The 20784-nt window shown below is 35.4% G+C and overlaps 2 protein-coding genes across 3 annotated transcripts in view; one reads left to right on the plus strand and one right to left on the minus strand.

The window, feature by feature from the left end:
- The window catches only part of st6gal2a (ST6 beta-galactosamide alpha-2,6-sialyltranferase 2a), a 96108-nt gene extending 92584 nt beyond the window's left edge, over positions 1–3524 (plus strand). The window contains exon 7 of the mRNA XM_038289626.1: positions 2583–3524. Within this exon, the coding sequence (XP_038145554.1) occupies positions 2583–2830 (248 nt within the window). The 3' untranslated portion in view covers positions 2831–3524. The remainder of the gene's footprint in view (positions 1–2582) is intronic.
- The window catches only part of tmtops2b (teleost multiple tissue opsin 2b), a 51088-nt gene that overhangs the window by 1549 nt on the left and 28755 nt on the right, over positions 1–20784 (minus strand). For both annotated transcript variants that reach the window (XM_038289627.1, XM_038289628.1), the window contains exon 3: positions 7305–7538. In XM_038289627.1, the coding sequence (XP_038145555.1) occupies positions 7305–7538 (234 nt within the window). The remainder of the gene's footprint in view (positions 1–7304; positions 7539–20784) is intronic.

Raw genomic sequence — 20784 nt, forward strand, 5'->3', positions numbered from 1 at the left:
ACCTAATGTAAATACAATGACACAAGAAACTGCAAACACAAAAGCTATTTTATAAAGGTTCATGTTATAGAGTGGAATGACGACGAGAAAAGGGCTGCAAATAACAATTATGTGGTTGAGTCTTCTTTTATTTTTTTCCATTAATTTAATTAATAATTTGATAATAAAAGATTTTATACAGAATTTAAACCAGATTAAGTTAAAACTATGCAAATTGAAAAATTCCTGATAGAGCATATTGATGGAAAAATACTGCAGGTTTTTTATCTTAAATTTAAAATGTTTATCTATCTTTTTTGTATGTTATAATTATTGCTCTAAGTGGGTTGCTATTTCAGCTAAATCGATTACTAAACTAATTGACAACAATTTGAATAATCAATTAATCACGATTAATAGTTTCACCATTAAATAACAATGAGTAAAAAAAAAAATACTATGATGGAAAAGATGTAGAACTGTAAAAACTGGACTGAAGCCTGTCAATTATTTAAAATGCATGTTTTTTTGCTGTTATCCTGCCTTAATAAATAAATCTATTTATGTTCTACCTCTTCATAAATAAGCAAGATGGAAAATCTGTGGATAAAAAAAAAAAATATTCTAAAGAGAAAAGTGTCCCCAGAAAAAAACTGTCAGGCTATAAATGCATCTATTCTGGGCGTCTTATTTTTTTTTTGTGGTACCATTGTGATAACGATAAGCGATTCTGAAAAACAACTCGTACATCTTTACCATCTTTTTTTAGGTAACTGTTTGGCTGTGACTCCATGTCATGACATTAATAGCCGCAGAAACCCATAAAACCCATTTTTTAATAATATGCTCCTTCATGACATCAATTTAAAAAGCTGGGATTCTTATCACTAAAGGTATTGATATCATATACTTTAGTATCAGTTTAATTTGACTTGATATTAAACAGATTGTTGAATTTAATCATTGTTAAGATGAATTTAAAAATGTATCTGGACATAAATCACAATAATATGATAAATGCCCACCCCTACTTTTAAATACATTTATGTAAACATGTAAAGCATTTCCTGTCTCTCTCCACTTGACATATGTGTAACTTTCCATCTGATATTTGCTGTAAAATTATTTTGGTAGAATTTTATTTATGGAGAAAATGTCATATTTATTACATACTGTACATTTCCCCCTCCTGTTTTTGTAATGTAAGGCTTTTGCAGCAAGGAATGATTATTTAAAAAAGTTACCTACTCAAGAAGACTGTTTGCCCTACTCCCCTTAGAGTAGTTTCCTAAAAATGTTAATATGGGAGAGAATAGCAGATGGTGGGGAGCGACATGAAGACATTTAGAGCTATAATACCAACAAACTCTGGGAATGATTGACAAACAGAAATCAGCAGGATGGTGCAGAAAGATGAGGGATGGCTTAATAACACTAGAGATCTGTGCTCAAAGCGCTTGGTTTTGTTTCACATCACAGCAACATTATATCCTACAGGGCACAGGAGGTGGCAAACTCCTGCAGCCTTCCTTGTTTTCATTTACCTATTTTTTTCTTTTTTTAAGAAAGACAACCCTGTCTTTTTTAGCACAACAGAAGTGTATGTTTTCTCGAAAACAGATTTTGACACAATAGGCTTTTGAATCTTAAAAGATTAACGTTTTTTCAATGATGCATCAGATCTGAGCTCTGAGATATGATATTTCAGGCTGCTCAGAAGTTTAGCTTTGCTCATACCTGGCAGCTTCCAGGTGTGGATGATGGTTTAACTTGATACCCTTGGGAAAGAAGCTCATTAATGCAATGTAGCTCTCTGGTCCTTATTTTTAATATTAGGTTTCTGTAGCATATTCCCACCAGTGGTGCAGTTCTTTTATTTATTTATTTTTTTTATTCACTCTTAAATATCTGGAAAATAAAAACAATTTGCCACCTCCTAGCTTTAATTTTTTTCCTATGTTGTCGGACTTAATTATTTTGGATCAAAAAATTTATTTTAACAGTTAAGCAAGACCTGACTTAACACTAAAAATTATTCTTCCATCTTTTTACCTAGTAAAAAGAGAAAAACTGACCCAATAAACCAGACACTGTGAAAATAATGTTGAATCTAAATTAGATGACATTTTCAATAATTAGGAAATAATATAAAAAAAAAGGAAAAAATATACAAAAAAAAAAGAAAGGTTGAGGTCTAGGAGTGGCCCAGTTTAAGTCAAAAATAAAATTCTACAGGAATGTTACAAAATGATCTTCAATTTTTTCTTCCTGTTGGGTTTCTGGCTAGAAACCCTGCAATGTGGGCAGAGTAAAAACAATTGTGCAGACAAGTGTTACCAGATTTCTCTGCAGCTATATAAAAGCTGTTGAGCGTGAGTGCAAACACTTGTTGCTGCCAAAGGAAGCACAGCCTTTAGGTTTAGGACTTACTTTTCATTCCAACCAACCTGGGTCCATTAAAAATAAAATCAAATGATAACCTTAAAAAAAAAAAAAAAAAAAAAAAAAAAAAAGGGTTTTGACAGAAACCCTGTGAGGAAAAATCTCCACAAGGTATAAATTTCAAAACTAAACGGTGCTCTTTTTTTCTGTTAACATTGCAGGCATTCTCCTGATGATGTCGCTGTGCGAGCAGGTGCACGTGTACGAGTACATTCCCTCCATGAGGCAGTCCGACCTGTGCCACTACCACGAGCGATATTATGATGCCGCCTGCACGCTGGGGGCCTACCACCCCCTCCTCTATGAGAAGATCCTGATCCAGCGTATCAACACAGGGCCCGAGAGAGACCTCCAAAAAAAGGGACGTGCTACTCTTCCGGGCTTCAGCACCGTCGACTGTGACATCTGAAATATCAAACCCTCTGAGCCTGAATATAAAAACGCATACACTGGCTTTTTCTGGCTGACCAAGGGAGAGTTGCAATAAAGGCACAGCAGACAAGAAGGCTGAAGCTTACCCGTTTCAAATTGGCCCCAGTAAGAGCATAAGCCATAGCCCTCCAGGGAGGGATCAACATGGAGGTTGTTTAAAATTGTCTTCTTTAATAATAGTTAACTTGACCACAGACTGGAGATGGGAACAAAAAAACAAAAGTAAAAAAAAAACAACCCTGCTTTAGCTGAGCCACGTTAGCTGTGGAGCTGACTAGAGTAGCAACAAATCCATGTTTTAGATAGAAAGTCAGTTTTTGATAACTTGATGTATTTCAGTCATGTAAAAAAAAAAAAACAAAAAAAAAAAACAACAGTTTTACAGTTGTATAGGTGGTGATCTACTTTAATGAAAGCCACTGTTTAATACTTCACATTCATACTTCAAAAATCCAGTGTTGTTAGTAATTAAAGAGAAGACTCACTCTGAATGTCATAGGAGTCTTTATACAGAAGCAATGTTCGCAAAAGAATGTTGAAGTTTCCTGTTTTTTCAAAAGATTTTTCAATTTACTGTACATATGTTCCAGGATAATCAGAATCTGTTTTAATGTCTTCGTGAGGAATTAGTTTCTCGCTACTGCTGTCATGATGGTTAAAAAAAAAAAAAATCACAATTTTTTTTTTTTTTTTTTTGCACGATGATTGAAAGCCACCATTCTGATCACAGTGTAGGATTTTTTATTTAGGGTGCACTTGCTTTGTTAAAGGAAAGGAAATGAGGGGCCGAAAAAAGGGGAAAAAAATGGATGCTGAGAACCGCTAAAGCCCCCCCCCCCCCCCCCCCCCCCCCCCCCCCCCCCCCCCCCCCCCCCCCCCCCCGTGCCTGGTGGTCAGCTGAACACTTTCCTCCGGTTGCCTTTTCACCATTCAAACAAATGCAGTACACTCTGGGTTAAAGCTGCATTGCCATTCAATTTTGATTGTGATGCCATGTGGAGCAGTCAATTTTTCTGCAGTCATGTACTTCTCAGCTTTTTTTTTTTTTTTTTCCTCAGTTCACTCTTTATTGAATGTAATTTTACCACTGCCTGTTTTGGCCAAACCTTAACGGAGCTTGCCTCTGTAATAATGTCTGCATACATGCACTGCAGGGATATTTCTTTGGATAAAGTGCATTGATCCTTATAGGCAGACATGGTTCATTGTTTCAATATACACCACAGCTCAGAACAGAGGCGATTAAAAGTCTAGATCATTTTACTCGTTTACAGTGAATTGGTGCCACATCTGGAGCTGGCTGTAGAGACATTTAAAGTCAGCTCAGGTATGAAAGTCTATGAAAAATGCTTTTTTAGCAATTTTGTGCAATTGGTTTTTTATCAAAGATGTGAAACTGTTGCACTATATGTGAGGGGTAATGAATGCTGCAGTATAGAAGTCGACTAGAAGCTGTTTCTGGGGTTCAACTTGGGCTGGGTATGGGTTAGTGTGTATTATATATAAAAGCATACATTTTTAAAACATGTATTGAGTCTATAGTTTATATGAAAATTCCTGTATTAGACTTTGCCAATTGCTTTGGTGCCATATTTCACTTGAGGTGTATTTACAGTTGTGCTTGAAAGTTTACGTACCCTTCGTTTAAAAGACAGAAAAAAATCAGTGGCCAGAAAAATGAATCAAAAAAAGACAAAAGTAAATAAATAAATTAAAACCATGACATTGATTTTCAATATATATATATATATATACATTAGGGGTGTAACTAACAATTATTTTGCTTTAATAATTAATTAGTTGATTATTTTTTCGATTAATCGATTAATAATCGCATAGCCAAACATACCTTAATGAAGATTTTATACGAAGTTAAACCATTTTTCCACTTGAGGATTTCATGGTAGAGCGTATTTACATGTTAAAAACAGTTTTTTTTATTTATCTTAAATGCAAAATGTTCAAAGATTTTTTTACAATTGTGTAAGTGGGTCGCTCTGAATTACTAAATTAGTGGACGATCATTTCAATAATCTATTAATCAAGGTTAGTAGTTTCAGCCCAAATATAAACATATGTGTATACATAATAAATAAAAGAACTAAAATGTTGTTGAGCAACGCTTTGAAGCAATCATTGAAATCAAGTGTTTTCTGTAAGGTTCAGGAAATGTTTAGTCAGACTTCTGCACCTGTTGACAGAAACGCCGGTTAACTGTTCATGAGCAAGGCACTTTAACTTGTCTGGGACAATTTGTTTTTTAAAATTCTTCATTTAACAAAAATTCACGATAAGTATTTTATTTTACTATATTATCATTTAGTATTACTTTTTTGGTAACACTTTTTTTTTTTAAGTACATTATAATCCATTTAATAACATGGTAATACCATAGCAAGTTACACTATATTACTAGGTAGCAATAAAAACTTTCCTTGCTAATAAACCCAAAAATTAAGTATATAATTTAAAAGTAATGATGATTACAATTGTATGTTACTATGTAACAATGGAGAAAGTAAAATGTAAGTTATGATCAGGTAAGTGCTGTGCTTCAAATTTTAGGCCCGACAAGGTAAAGTCAGACTTCTTAGATTTCAAATAGTTATTACCAGGTAACTCATATTAATTTCACCGACGGCAATATATTAATGTTCTTATTTAGTAAAATGCAGTTAATAACAGAAAACAAAACCTAGAAGACAGCAAACTATTCTTCTTAACTAAATTCTTATTTAAATTTAACTTGAGTTTGGTTTTATGAATGTTGAGTTTATTCCAGCTAATCTCACACACTGCTTTTCTACTAGATGAAAAACTGCTACTAGAATTTTCCATCAATCATTCATAAAACACATCAGATGTTTTAGACTGTTTGTTATTGTAAATTAAGCTCTAATTAAATTGAGCTGTTTTAAATCTGTAGGTATCCATGTCACCGTCTGCTAAGCAGGGTGTTTTATTCCTCAGCAGATGGCTTAAAAGATAACATTAGCTTGGGCAATGTGTTAGACTCTAATGAGAGTTATTAGTTAAAACATTAGTCATTCTGATTATTTAATAATCACAAATAAATTTTATGCTGTTCATTCTTTATTCAATCTGTAAAAGATCAAGTCAGTCTAAACTGAATGGCTGGAAATCTGAAAGGGTAAATATTAAATATGTGACTTGAGCAGCAATAGAACATGTAGGGTTAGATTTTTTATTAAAATCAATGAATTTAGCTGTTTTATTTTTCTTTTTCTCAGAAACTTACCACAAAAACTGCTATTTTAAATTGAGCTATTGCACCATAAGAGTATATTGTATGCCTAGTAAAAAATGCTATTTGATTTTCTAGCTCCCTAGGTATAGATGAGAAATGGAAAAAAATAAGGTTTGTTGCCACCCTTTTTTTTTTTTTTTTTTTTTTTTTTTTTTTTGCCTTTTATAAAATATACCCAGCCCCAGTCAGGTTAAAGAACCCCAGTAACGAGATTAAAGAAAATGATATATGAAAAGGTTTTTGCAGGCTGCAGGTTTTCAGCTTTGCCGCAGGGGTGTTAAAATGGCTGCGATTGTAACTGTAGCACAATGAACGTGCTAAAAGTCCTACATGTATTGTACATTTGTACTTTTGGTCACACAGAGCATGCAGAAGTCAGGATTAGGGCTGAGTCTTAAACTGTGGTTGCTGTGTTTGTCCTTCAGATCATTGACATACTTGTAGTTTACTGTGATTTAAGGTTTTTTTCTTAGCTTTATTTTATGATTTTCTTTAAACGCATGCTTGTTGGACCATTTGAGTTTTTGGTGTAGCATTCAGCTGTTCCCTTTTGTCTTCTAGCAATCTTAGTCATGTATTCTAATATTGTGCCAAATTCACATTAAATTGTGTGCCAGATGGATAAAAAGTGGAATGAGTAAAGGCAGGACTTTTTGGGAACCAATGTTTCTCTTTATTTTATTTTTTCTTCGCCACTTAAGGGAACTTTTTTCCCCGGCAGTGTTAAATACTGGAAACTGAATGGAAAAATTGGCATCAACTCATGGTCAGTTGAGAGAGAATATCATTTGGACCCTTTTATAAAGATATTCCTCTGCTTTTTTCTCTCAAGGTCTACTTTTCACATTTTATTTTGATTAGCTAAGGACCGATTCAGGACCACACTTAATTGCTCATGATTAGAATTTATTTTAGATTTCCCGTCTGCAGCTACTTGCAGCACGGTGTGGTAGGAGGTCCTTTTTCACTTCCAGCAGCCTTAGGATGAGCTTGATTTTTTTTTTTTTTTTTAGTGAGTTTTCTTCTTCTTACACTTGAATGATATTTAAATGGAGGATTTGTATGATTTGAGCTGTTATGTCCTTTTTTACCATGTGAATAAAATTGTTAAAACAAACATACAAAGAATTGAATTTCATTTAAACAATTTTTAAATTCTAAAAAACAAATGTGTATTTCTTACTTGTTTATTCATCAGGATGTAGATTAGGGGGTTGATGACAGTGCTGCTCTTGGCCAGAAGTGAAGGGACCACGCTGGCGACAGGACTTATGATGTTAGGGGGGCCAAATGTCGCCATCATGGCCACGACACCGTACGGCATCCAGCACAGCAGGTAGCAGGCTGCTGTGGTCAGAACCATAAACAGTATGTGGTACTCTCTCTTTCTTGCTGCAGTCTTCCGGACCTTCCCCACCTGTTCAAACGACCACAGAAAAATGGGTCACATTTACTATTATTTTTTTTAAAAAGACAGTGTCAGGCATAGCAAGAAGGAAGAAAAAGTTTTTTATTAATTGAGTTAAGCAAATATACAAATTTGAATCATCAATGCTGCAGACAAGCACCCCAGCAAGTAGATGAAGTGCTCTCAAATTTGTTTATTCCAGTTGAAATTTTTTTTTTACATTTTGTAATTTAACCTTCACAAGCTCCATTCTATTTGAGAGGAATTTTATATGTAGACCAAAACACAATGAGATATTGTGAAATAAAAAGAAAATGCCTGTTCTATTGATATTTTCATTTAAAAAATGGAGGGGTGTATTTATCTTTTTAGCCCTTTTTAAATAAATTCTGTTAGATAAAATCCAGTTGAGGTGGCTTGGGCATCTGGTTAGGATGCCTCCTGGACGCCTCCCTGGTGAGGTGTTCCGGTCACGTCCCACCAGGGGGAGGCCCCGGGAAAGACCCTGGACACGCTGGAGAGACTATGTTTCTCGGCTGGCCGGGTAACGCCTTGGGGTTCCTCCTGAAGAGCTGGAAGAAGTGGCTGGGGAGAGGGAAGTCTGGGCCTCCCTTCTTAAGCTGCTGCCCCCGCGACCCGACCCCGGATAAGCGGAGGAAGATGGATGGATGGATGGATGGATGGATGGATGGATGGATGGATGGAGATAAATCCAGTGATACCACCTGTTATCAAGTCATCCAATTAATCAATAGAGTCCACTTGTGTGTAAACTTAGTTATAGATTGTAGTAGCAGTTTTATTGTCTTATATCAGAATCTCTATAAAGCAAGCGGCATAATACCCATCTGGAAAGTATTCACAGCGCTGCTCTTTTTTCATATTTAGTTATGTTCCAGCCTGAAACTATAAAAACAGATTACATGGATATTCACAGCCTTTGCTTAATGATTTTTTGAAACTTTGTTTCTCATGATCTTAGAGTCCTTCAGGTGCCTTTTGGTAAACTCAGGACAGGCTGCCTCGGGCCTTTTATTAAGGAAAGGCTTTCTTCGGACCCTTCTACCATACAGGATAGATCGGTATATTACTGTTGTCATCTGGAGGCTCTGACAAAGTGACCATGGAGTTCTGACTAAGGCCCTCTCCCTTCATCACTCAGTTTATAACAGATTCTCTTTCCTAATAATGTCAAACCTCGTGTCCAAATTGATACAGTCAGATTATTTAATCTGTAGAAACACCTAAAAGACTATAAAAGGAAACAGTATGCACCTCAGCTTAATTTTGTATAGGTGGCATATCTTACTACAGCAGCAATATAGTTAATAGGGGAAAAGTTTGGCACTGTGAATACTTTTATAATGGATTCTATTTGAAACTGAAATACAGGAACACACTACTTACGACATTGTATACAGGAGGAGGTCATAGGACCATATGAAAGCAATAAATTCGCACAGCGCACTGCTTAGTGTATCATCTGAAAATGGAAGCATGATGGATCTGTTGGCCCTTCAAATACTGTCAGGAGGAAAGCCATGCTTGTAAGGAAAGCTTTCCTTTTGTAGGGACGGTGATGCTACATAAAGGGCAATTCTAGAGAAAAAACTGATAAACATTGCAAAGACTGTTGCAGCACTTAAGGAATAGTATGGCATTTTTGGTTTTTACCTAAATCAAATGCATATATCTAATTAAGAACCTGCCTCAGTTACTTTTGTTAGTCTTCTAGCATAGAGTTTTAGAGCCTATATCCTCCTTATGAGGGAAACATACTTAAAGACCATTCCATTTTTTTAACCTATAAAAATATTGCTGTGACAACATATATGGGCACATTTAGGTAAATTACTTTGTCCTTCTAGCCCTCTCTTTACTTAAACAGCATGAATTGATCTTTAAATTGTAGACTATATAACAATAACTTTACTGTTTCACTCCAATTTGTGTAGAAATGCATTATTGCCATAATTAGTGAAGTTTTACTACACAGTTTTATTTCAATGTGGAATTAGTTTTCCCACTAAATAAGTATGCCTTGTTTTTCTCATCCCTGTTAGTGTTACAGTTTGACATTGTGATAAATGATTTATTCTATAAACCTTTTAATGTTATTATTAAGGGGTATCAATAAATTGTTGGTTGTCTTAGATGTTGAAGCCCAGAGTCGAACCTGAAGTTACTTCAAAAAACTATTGTGTGAACTTTTTTTTTGTGTGACTACAAACCAGTTAGCAACATCCGTGCTATGACTCACCTGCAAGGAGCTGCAAGGTTTTCTGAAATCATGGAGATAAACTTTAGCTAGCTATGGGTTTCAACCCTAATTAACCAGGAAGTAGGAACCTTTCAGAGCAAATGGAAAATTATTACTTTTTCTTATTGCTTGGCAAAGAAGACAGCTTTAGTGGAGAATCATTATTGCAGAATCTTATCCTTGGCATACATATATAAACAGAACCTTGAGAATTATTATCTGCTAAAATAACCTTGATATTTTAGCCATTAAAAGCAAAAGATGCACAAGGTGAGAACTAGAGATGAGGTGAATTACACCTCTTTAGCCTCGAGCAAACATCTTAAAATGTTGAAAAGGTATTCAGCAATTAAAGCTAAGGTCAATTACGTATGATGTTGCCAAATGTATAAGAGGTCTTCCAGTGCCTCTCAGATACAAAATAATTACATAGATTTAATTTTGTAATGTTTCAAACAGGGGAGCATCATGTTATCTGTAAGGAAAATTAGTTAGTAATGAATGGTTAAAATTAGTTTAAAACTAAAGGGATTGGATGCAAGAGGACACCAGTGGATTGGTGAAAGTCTCCTATTTGCAAACCTTTTAATATTTCTAATATAAAATCTATTTCAATTTAAGAAGTTTTTCACCATTAGTAGACAAAATGAAATAAATCTTTTATTTCAAAACTCTGTCCTTAGGTGCTTTGTTAATTATTCAGGCTAAATCTAAAGTGCACAAAAAGACAGGAAAGATCCCCTCACGACTTATAGCAACAACATTGTGACAGATGTCAAGTTGCAACTAACATGACAGGTGACAACTCAAATACAGTTACAAGAGCAACACTTCTTTGACTAAATATCAAAACAGAGGCTGCGTATCATTAGCATAGCTGTAGAGTAAAATCTGATTCAAAAAAATAAAATAAATCTAAGGAGAGACCTAAAGATTATGGAAATGGCATTGACGCCTCCGAATCCTTAAAGCTTTGTAAAGTCTTGGTCAGCGACTATAAGGGTTTGATTTCACCAAAATTCACATAATGTTGAGTCTGCTTTTTATAACTGCTTCTTTTTTTTTTTTTACCAAGCTATGAACAAAAAAGAGAGATAGCTACATACAGTAGTTTGAATTATTACTTCTGAACTATTGTTTGGAGGACCTCTCTAATTTTCTATCATAAAAAAATGAAAATCATGAATAAAAATCATTTTAAATATAACTCTGCCAGCTGTTAGTAGAATTTTGGCTTCAGCTTTAAAATTCATGCTGTATTATCAAAGTCTAGTAACTTTATAGCAAACTAGGTCCTCGGATACTCTATGTTTCACATTATAATGCTCCGATTAAAAGGTTTTATTATTCAGTTAAATACAGCAAAACTGCACTTCTAAGCAGATCGCTGATTAATAAATACCATCAGAATGCATGTTGAATGATTTGATTACACTTCAGGTTCAGCCAAAAGATGGAAACTAAAGTTCTGTGAGCCGAGTTTGTCCCTCCACAGCATTTTATATTTTAGAGAGTTTATAATGCTAAATTTTTGTGATACAGAAATAAGTTGAGACCCCTGCATTATTGAAGATGTCCAATGCATATTGGTTCTACTTAAATCTTGGAACCCCTATGTTATTCACTAAAGTTTAGTGAGCAGGTTTTCCTCATCTCAGCTCCTCAGACACTTTAAATAACCCAGTGCTTGCTAATGAATTTGCCTGAAATAATTAAGGGCAATTAGTCCTCCATTTTAAAAACCAGTGGGGATTAATTTCATCCCAAGCCAAAAGGAAGGTGAGCTCCATTAAACGACACAAGGCTTTTATAAGAGGTGAGTTTGAAATGCCACATACTTCCTATAATTTTTCTTTACTGGCAATAATACTTGGGTGTTAAATTATTATTTATTTCATGCATTCAGATAGTAGTAGGCATTACTGTTTCCAAAATTACCCCCTATCACCTGGGTACATTCTGAGGTAATAAAATTCACAGTGAGCATAACAATACCTAATCTAAGATTCTTAGGGTGCTTTGAGGTTATTTGTTTCATAATGACACAGCTGAAATATACTGAATGTGTCTTTCATTAAAACGAAATGAAAAAAGACTGAATCTTATAAAAACTGTGATTCACAATTTAGCCCATACGACAGATGCTCTTAAGAACAAGGTCATTAAATAGTTGTAATCAGGCATTAGATTAAAAAAGGTTTTTATTAATTTTTTATTAAAAGATTGCAAATGACTTCAAATGAAAGCCCAGTTTCAAACACAAGTTCACAAACAATTGTCTGACTCACTGATAAAATGGCTCTTTTTAGATTTAAAGGTATAGAGGCTGATCCTTTATTTTCGGTTGGATCGTTAAAATACTTGGTGAATCATTTTGGTGCTAGGTTTACATAAGGCTATGCACACTTTCAGGCGTATATCTATGGTTTCGGTTTCAGACAGTCATTGAAGCTCACCTCTCTCCCCGCGGTTTTTAGAAAATGTCCGAGAGTCGTAAGAGAAAACATGTCTAAAAAGTGTATGATAAGAAAAGAAAGGCAACAGCAGAGGCAAATATATCCTGGAATGATTTGTGCAAAGAGCTCTCCTCAAAAAGCATTATGGGATTTGTGGTCACAGTGGCCCGCTGTCGCCATAGGCTGTTGCGACCCGACGGTGGCAAATAATGACAAAGATGGCGCAGGCACCGCGCGGTGGAGGAGGAGTTATGTGACCAACGGGGAGAAAAAAGCAGTGATCATCTGTCCGAACGATAAGTTAACTGAGTTCACTATTAAGTCCACTATATAGTCTCTGCTCTATATATTGATTGAGGGATTTAGGGGTTAGTCCTCCGGACTATGCGAAGAGTAACTTAAACAGAGCATGCATTAAAAATTGACTAAACATTAAAAATCCTCCACAATACCTTAAGTACCTTTGTTTTCGTGAATGTCACAAATTCTTGTGAAATACTGAAAAAAATACCTAATCTAAGCTTCCTTAGGTCAGTCAGTGATGATATGCGGAGGCACGTTATCAGCTGCTACTGGTCCACTGGGAATAATTAGTTACCAACGATAGGACAGATGCCAGAAAGTTTTGGTTCTATCAAAGCCTCTGTTTGTTAATAAGCTTTATAAAGAAACTTTATTTCATGAGAAGCTGAATTTTGAGTTGATAGTAGCTGTAAATGAAAATGAGTTAAAAAGATACAGCTTTTTGTTCATTTATTTTATATATATATATATATATATATATATATATATATATATATATATATATATATATATATATATATATATATTAGGGATGGGACGATTTATGAAAACCGTCAGAATCGTTCGGTTCGACTATCTCGGTTCGGTTCGCGTGTGTTTCATTCGGTTCATGCGCTGCTCCTTTTTCTCATAGAGGAAGCGATTACACTCCAGAGCAGAAGGTGGCGGTACTGCGACCAAAGCCAACCGCCAGTAGTAAACAAGAAGAAGAAGAAGCGAAGGAGCGTAGCCGGGTGTAGCAGGGAAAAAAATCAGTTGTTGTGGAGAATTGTGTCGGACTGGCGGGTGGGAAAGAACAGGAGTTGGAAGACGCGCCAGCAGCACTTTATAGGTCTGCTGTATGGGAGCGCTTTGCATTTAGAGTGATCTACGATGACAGCGGAAAGAAAGTTGTGGATAAAAGTGCAACAGTGTGCAAGCATTGTGCAACACGTTTTGTTTATGCTAACAGCAACATGTCATGCTAACCCCGAAATCCCTCATACTCCGTCAGCAACCCCCCCTCCGCCCCGCTGCGCTCCAGACCGCCGGCTCAAAGCAAAGCCTACAGCCCCCACTGTGGCTCCCGTTCGCTCCCCTCTGAGTCCCTTGGAGATGGTAAAGAGCATGCGCGAGATGATTAAATTCAAAGCAGCAAAACATACGGAAATGATCCAGGGTTTCCGCGGATCATTTAAAATAATTACAATCCATTATTTTTTGGGGGATTTTTTCATTAATTTCATAAATTTTTATGGGATTTCGGTGTAAAAATCAATATATACCGAATCGAACCGAACCGAAAACCGTGACCACGAAACCGTGAATCGAACCGAACCGTGGATTTTGTGAATCGTTCCACCCCTAATATATATATATATATATATATATATACAATTTTCCTTTATTGAATTGTATGTATCACTGAAATAATTCACCTTTTCAATGATATCAAAATGTATTGATAAGAACCTGTGCATTTTTAAAATCATCAGTTTAAAAAAGTGAGAACGAAAGAATAGCCGAATGAAGATTGGACCCTGTAGACAGAGATAAAGGTCAGGTAGGTGGATGATTGCAGATTCCTGCTGTTTAAAATAAAGCTGTTGGATGAAAGTAAGATCCAATTAAGTGTTATGTTGATTCTTGCAGGTCCATGGTCAAAGATCAGCTATGCTATGTGAGTGCAAAAGGGAAAGTCAGATGACTCCCTGAATATAATGATCAAGGTTTATCCCACAACAGACCACGTCTTTCCATCAGCAAAGACAGATTTTCAGTGTCAGATTTCATCTGGCTCAAGGTTAGAAGGACTAATCAAGGCAGCATGAATTCACACATTTAGTTAATTGTAAAAAAAGACCGGCATCCCACTGGGAATCTTAGGGATGTACTGGAAAATGATCCTCTGTTGGAAAATATCTATCACAGTGAAAGAATTACAGCATGTTGTAACATAAAGCTGGTAAAGATTCTCAGTCGTCCAGGTCATAGTCAGACAAAACCCCCAGACATAAGATGAGCTGAGTGCTGTTTGGAGTTCAATGCAGTGAGGAATGCTCTGATTATATTATACATTATATTAGAGAAACCAAACAACCTCTCCACAGACGCATGGCTCAACACAGGAGACCTGCCTCCTCCGGAGAAGACTCTGCAGTACATCTACACCTTATGGACAGAGGACATTCTTTTAAGAACAAAGAAAACAGGTGGTTTGATAGGGGTGTGAACAAAGCCATTTATGTTAAGAGAGAAAAAACAACCTTAAACAGATGGGGTGGACAGGTTCCAGCTCTCAAAACTTAAAACACAACAATAGAGTTGATTCCTCCCCGCTAAAATCTCCGCCCCCATCGCTATAGGGGACCAAAACATCTCGCCTTGGACAGCCAGGCCAACAATGCCCCTAATGAACTCAGAGGCAAGGCCGGTATCGGATATTGCAGGCTAACAAAGACCTCAGTGACCCCTATACAAAGGGGTGAACCAGTTCTTCCGGTTCAATTTGCAAGTTTTCTAAGCCAAAACAAGGCTTTGTTTGGGCTACTCTATAAAGCTTGGAACTTAATGCTAATTCAGACATTTTGAATTGAAAAAGCCTCCTTCTTTTCATTGATAGATACTTGATTAGATATTATAAGGATCTTTCTACAAAATGCCCACTTACTATGCAGTCATGTCTGTACTACAGTTAAGTTTTATATTTTTTAAAGGAACTCTCCTCTCAAGTTTAGAGTCTTTATGACTGTTGACTTTGTTAAACTATAATATTTAATGTGATTAATCTGTTTACTTGTGTACTTATGTTTACAGCTTAATGATTTAGAACTGTTGACCTGCACTGTAAAAAAAATAATGCTTTAATGTTTTTCTATTTTAAAATCTACTTATCTAAATTACATTATTTGTGTAGCCCCCTGCAGGACTTTTTTGCTATATGGAAGCAAAGAGAATTATTAAAGGATGTGCAGCTGCAAAATTAGTTTTAAGTGAACAGCTAATTAAGAAATATATTTACCAATAAATACAAAAAATCAAATATTTCAATTCAATTCCAACAAATACTGAAACTTAATATAGAAAACTCCATACATGAGATCAACTTCCCCCAACTAATATGTTTTTATCTAGGAATGAATTCAACCATCTGTAGTCCTGATTTATTCTTAACCGGCAACTATTTTTATCAAATTTACAATAATAAACATATAAAATGTCTTTACTGCATTCTTTTATTTGTTGAACTTCTTTGTATTGTACAATAAAACCCATATGCTTCATTAAGATGTCGCAATATTTCATATGAATGCATTACGTATTTTTTTTCAGTGTTTCAATTTACACAAGCTCTGAGGGAATGATGAATAGACCCATTCATTCTCTCTTTAGTTTTACTGATTACTCATTGTATGTTCATTGTGGTCGTTTTTCCATCAGGTACTTCTGCATGTCTCCCTAACAGCTGGCATTCATTCTGCTAATTAGAACAATTTATGTTTACTTTAACATTGTGCCTCAGCTTTATTGATATTTCTGTCATGTTGATTTGCCCTGTTGAGCTCACCCTAGGTTCCCTGATCTGTGTGCCTTGCTGCTGTTTGGGTTTAGGACCTACAGTTTACAACTGCCACTCATAGAAAATGGATTTAAAATAGATTGTTTTTGTTCTGTTTTTAAAAAACTGGCATTTTGTTTGTACAGTAAGTAAATCATTGTACACTGCAAAAAATATAAATCTCAATAAGTTATTTTTTCTTAAAATAAGTGTGTTTTTCCTTGATTTGAGGAGATAAGTAAGACACTTTGCCAATGGAACAAGACAATTTCCTTTTAAAATAAGAAAAAAATATTTTATCGTCTTATTTCAAGTAAATATTATCTAACTATCTTATTTTAAGAGTGAAAATACTCATTCCATTGGCAAATCATCTTATTTACCTGCTCAAATTAAGGCTAAATATACTTAATTTAAGCCATTTTTTACTTATTTCTGGATTGTTTTTGCAGTGTAGTTATGGCCCTTTTCATACTGAATTAGGACTGCACATATGTCAGAAGTAGCAGTGTCAACATTTTTTGTCACATGTGCCTCATTTCTTTAAAGCAAAATTGTGTTTGTTTTTCTTTTTACATCAATTAAACTTGAAGTCATCTCACAATAAATTCTCTCAAGAAACATACTAATACATATCCACCATGTTTTTTTTTCTCCCAATGTTTACATCTGATTCCTGCTGCACTTAAAGAAATGGAAATGTCATGAGAGCCGTACCAAATAAAATCTCAGCCTCCTCCACATCTCCTGGTGTACTGGCATGTCTCCTGGTAGTGCCTCCACCCTCCAGACACTACGCTGACACTACCTTTTTGCCCACAGCTTGCATTGATGTGCTATCCTGGATGAGCTACACTTTTGTGGGTCGTGCAGTCTGTCTGATTCTACCACGAATGTGAAAACGCCACTAACATTCAAAAATGACCAAAACATCAGTCAGAAAGCATAGGTACTGAGAAATGGTCTGTGGTACCCCCCATTTAAATTTTGTCTGTCAGCAGTGTAAGGCAAGTTACTTAAAAACGTAACTAGTTATATTATTTAGTTACTTCTCCAAAAAAGCAACTGAGCTAGTAATAGTTCATGCTCAATTAAAGTAACTAGTTATCAACCAAAGTAACTATGCAGTTACTTTTTATGATCTATCTGTCAAAGACATTGGATAACTTTCCTGTTATTGGAATTGTAAATACAGCTACAGTAGTGGTTCAACTATGGTAGGTAAGGTGTTTGTTATTAATTAATAAATTAAATAATTCCTCTTTAGTTCTACACATCTGAACATTTTGAAAAATTATGTTTGCAACATAATCTCCGGCTTCATTTGACTCCAGTGCATGACTGTGTCCGAACGTCTGTCCTTACCCCTAAACCCTAAATGACAAACGGATTACTGAATTTTACAAACTATTAAGTTAGTGCTAGCTACGGGAAAGGTTACTGTAACCCGTTACTTAAATCGTAAATGGCCTGTACCTATATAGTACTTTTTCAAGTCTGAGGACTTGACCAAAGAGCTTTACACTACATTAACTCATTCACACACACACACTCACACACTGATGATGGCAAACTACATTGTAGCCACAGCTGCCAGACAGAAGTGAGAAGTGAGACTGCGCAATCAGGCTCTCTGACCACCATCGGTAGGCAATGCAGGTGAAGTGTTTTTCACAAGGACACAACAACACTGAAATCCAGAGCTGGGAATTGAACTGACAACCCTTCGGTTGCAGGGAAAACTCCTACATTCGACTTGTTGATGGAGGAGAAGGCGCTGCCCACTAATCAGCAGTCTCCAGGAAACAACTGAATACATTTTTCTGTATAGACCACTGCACACCAACGAGCCTATCATTATAAGGAATAATACAGCATTGCAGTGCTTTGCGGTGTCACTCTGGGAGTTCCTGTCAGAAGGAACTACACTGATCAGTGAATCATCATCAATGTGGTTGTGAAAAATGAAGTTATTTTCATAAGCTGCACTGTGACTATAGTAAAAAATAAATCAAAAATCAGTCACTGCTTACATCTCGTTTTTCAATTCTTACCAATGCTAACAATGATAGGAAGGATTTTCTTTCCAAAAGCTTTATAAACTTCATAACTTTCCTTACCAACCAAAACATCTGACTTCAAGAAGCACTCTCTCCCCAACTGACTGCTTTACTGAGGAGGTTTTGTGCATATTTAATAGACAGTACCTTCAGCAACAAGTATGGTGCCATTTTAAGTGGCATCGGAAGTATGAATTGTTAATTGCTATTGCACAGAAATATCACTGCTGGTCAAAACTGCATGAAAAAGTAAAGAAAGCTGTAGTTATTAACAAGGAGTATTGCCAGCATAGCATGGCTTCATATGGCGCATTATAGCCAGACAACCTTTAAGTATTCTGACATCCAAAGCACAGCAGTGTTCATAAGCCTTCATCTAACAAGGAATCTAACTGAGATCAGAAATCTCTTTTAGAAAGTAGTCCTAACCAAGACAAGACCAAGCAAATCCAAAATACCAGTATGTAGATAAAAATCAATTCTACATAATAAATCAAACGGATGACTGTATTTAAACAGTTGCAATTGACAAAGCAATCGAGATTAAATTTAAAAATGCAAGATAAAATAAATCAAAGCTCCTTAAAGAGGAGATTGCATGAAAGAACAGTGTAGCAGTCATAAAAAGTATGAAATTCTTGACAAATGTTTGGCTTCAATCAGTTTTTTCATTACAAATTCTGTTCTCAATGCGTCCCCCACTCCTCAGGCACAATGGGATTCCAAAACAATGATAAACAACCGCAACCTCCTGTGAGCAGCAGGAATATCAAGCTACATTCAGTCTACCACCCACAAGTGAAAGCTATTGTTCTTGATTTTTTTATGTAAGGAGGATGTTGATCGATAGCAAGGGATTAAAGAAATCTGGAAGAATTTAATTTATCACATAGCTGCACTCGGTTTCTATTGAGAAATCATTTTCCTAAGGGCTTTAAAGTCAAAAGATATTAAACTTTTCAACTCAGTTACACAACAAACACCTTTGAGGCAGTATGAACTATCAGATTTTTTCCAGGTTTGAAAAAGCTTAGTTCAGAACTGTGCCTCCACCTGCAGATCTATTAGGGCATTTCTAATAAGAACAACAGGAGTTGGACCTTTAGTCTGTTGTAAACATTTAAAAAGATGAAAACAATAAATATTCACACAGCATTTAATTGAGAACAAAAAGAGAAAAATTGAAATCAAACATTGACAAAAGAAGCAGGAAGGAACTCTGAAGGTATAAACCTAAATAGAAAAGACCTGTTTGGCTGCTGTGCCTCTCTAATAGTTAATATTGTAATTACTCTTCTTGCATTTTATATATTATTACAGCATTTCTGCAGATAAATAAATATTTATGGAAAAACAATTCTATATTTGAGTACGTTAAATTAAGGATTGTCATGATCCATGTATACCAGACATCGATATTAGCCAGAAAATTTACACCAGATTTTAATCGGCCAGCATCTAAAATCTCTGATATTGTCATGCTAATAGAAACCCAGCTGTGTGTTGAAAGTGTCTGTAACTTATCTGTTAATTTTACGTCAGTTGTTTTCATAGCTATTGATGCTGACTTTTGTTCATAGTTTTACTAATAATACTTTATCAAGCCTTATGATTTATAAGCCTTATATAGTTTGCAATACATAATAAAAGCTGGAGTGATTCAAAATAATGTTGTATCGGGTCAATATTGGTATTGGACAATTCTTAAAGCTGCAACATGGGTATTGTATCAGAAATTAAAAAGTTGTATAAGGACATCACTAATTGTTTTAACTTTAAGCAATTAGCCTTATCATTTAATTTCCCCCTTGATTCAGCTAGTGTAGATGTTATTGTCAAATCCGGTTTATGATTTTAAAGTTGAATGCACTGAATGAGTGGTAAGAAGCACCTTTCAATTCAGTTTGTTGCTTTTGTTACCTCTACCGAGGAGGTTTTTTTATGAAGGATAGTTTGTGTGCGTGTTTGTCTGTCTTTGTACAGGATACGTTTCAAATTTATGGACAGATTTTGATGAAAGTTTTACAAAAGGTGCACCTCACGTAACAATCCATCAAACTTAGGTGATGTTACATCATAACCTCGATACAGCCTTTTATTTAAAGCATTATTTAACATTGCGTGATGGTGATTTATGGAGGAATCAAGCACTCCCATTTGTGTGATCGTACTTGTATCCAAAAATGTGTGGCTCTGATAGAAAAGGACTAGCACCATTTTTCCCTCTAAAAGTCAATATTAGTTTGCAAAAAAAACAAAACTCAAGCCTTGTAAGTGGCAGTAAAGCGCTATTAAAACAAGGCGAGCCACAAGAAGAGAAGATAACAACAAGGGCAGAGGAAGCAGTAGCACTGTGGTTAGACAAAATGCTTAATTAATGGCAGTGTCACTTTAACCAAGTTAAAATAAATTTGGTCTTGATTCTCATCCACAAGAACTAGACTAGTGGCCTGCATAAAAACCTTAATTATTACCCATACATTCTACAGTTAAATGTGAGTCTACCTGTCAGACAGCAAAAGTTTGGCACAAATTGCTTAAGTCAATAAAAACATAATCCCAAACACCGTTGAAAAAATATTAGTGACTTATAGTGACAGAAATATAAGTCTTAAATAAATCCAAAGACCATACTTCA

Source organism: Cyprinodon tularosa, unplaced genomic scaffold, assembly GCF_016077235.1.
Source record: "Cyprinodon tularosa strain WSP-4 unplaced genomic scaffold, ASM1607723v1 ctg270, whole genome shotgun sequence".
NCBI classification, from domain to species: Eukaryota; Metazoa; Chordata; class Actinopteri; order Cyprinodontiformes; family Cyprinodontidae; genus Cyprinodon; species Cyprinodon tularosa.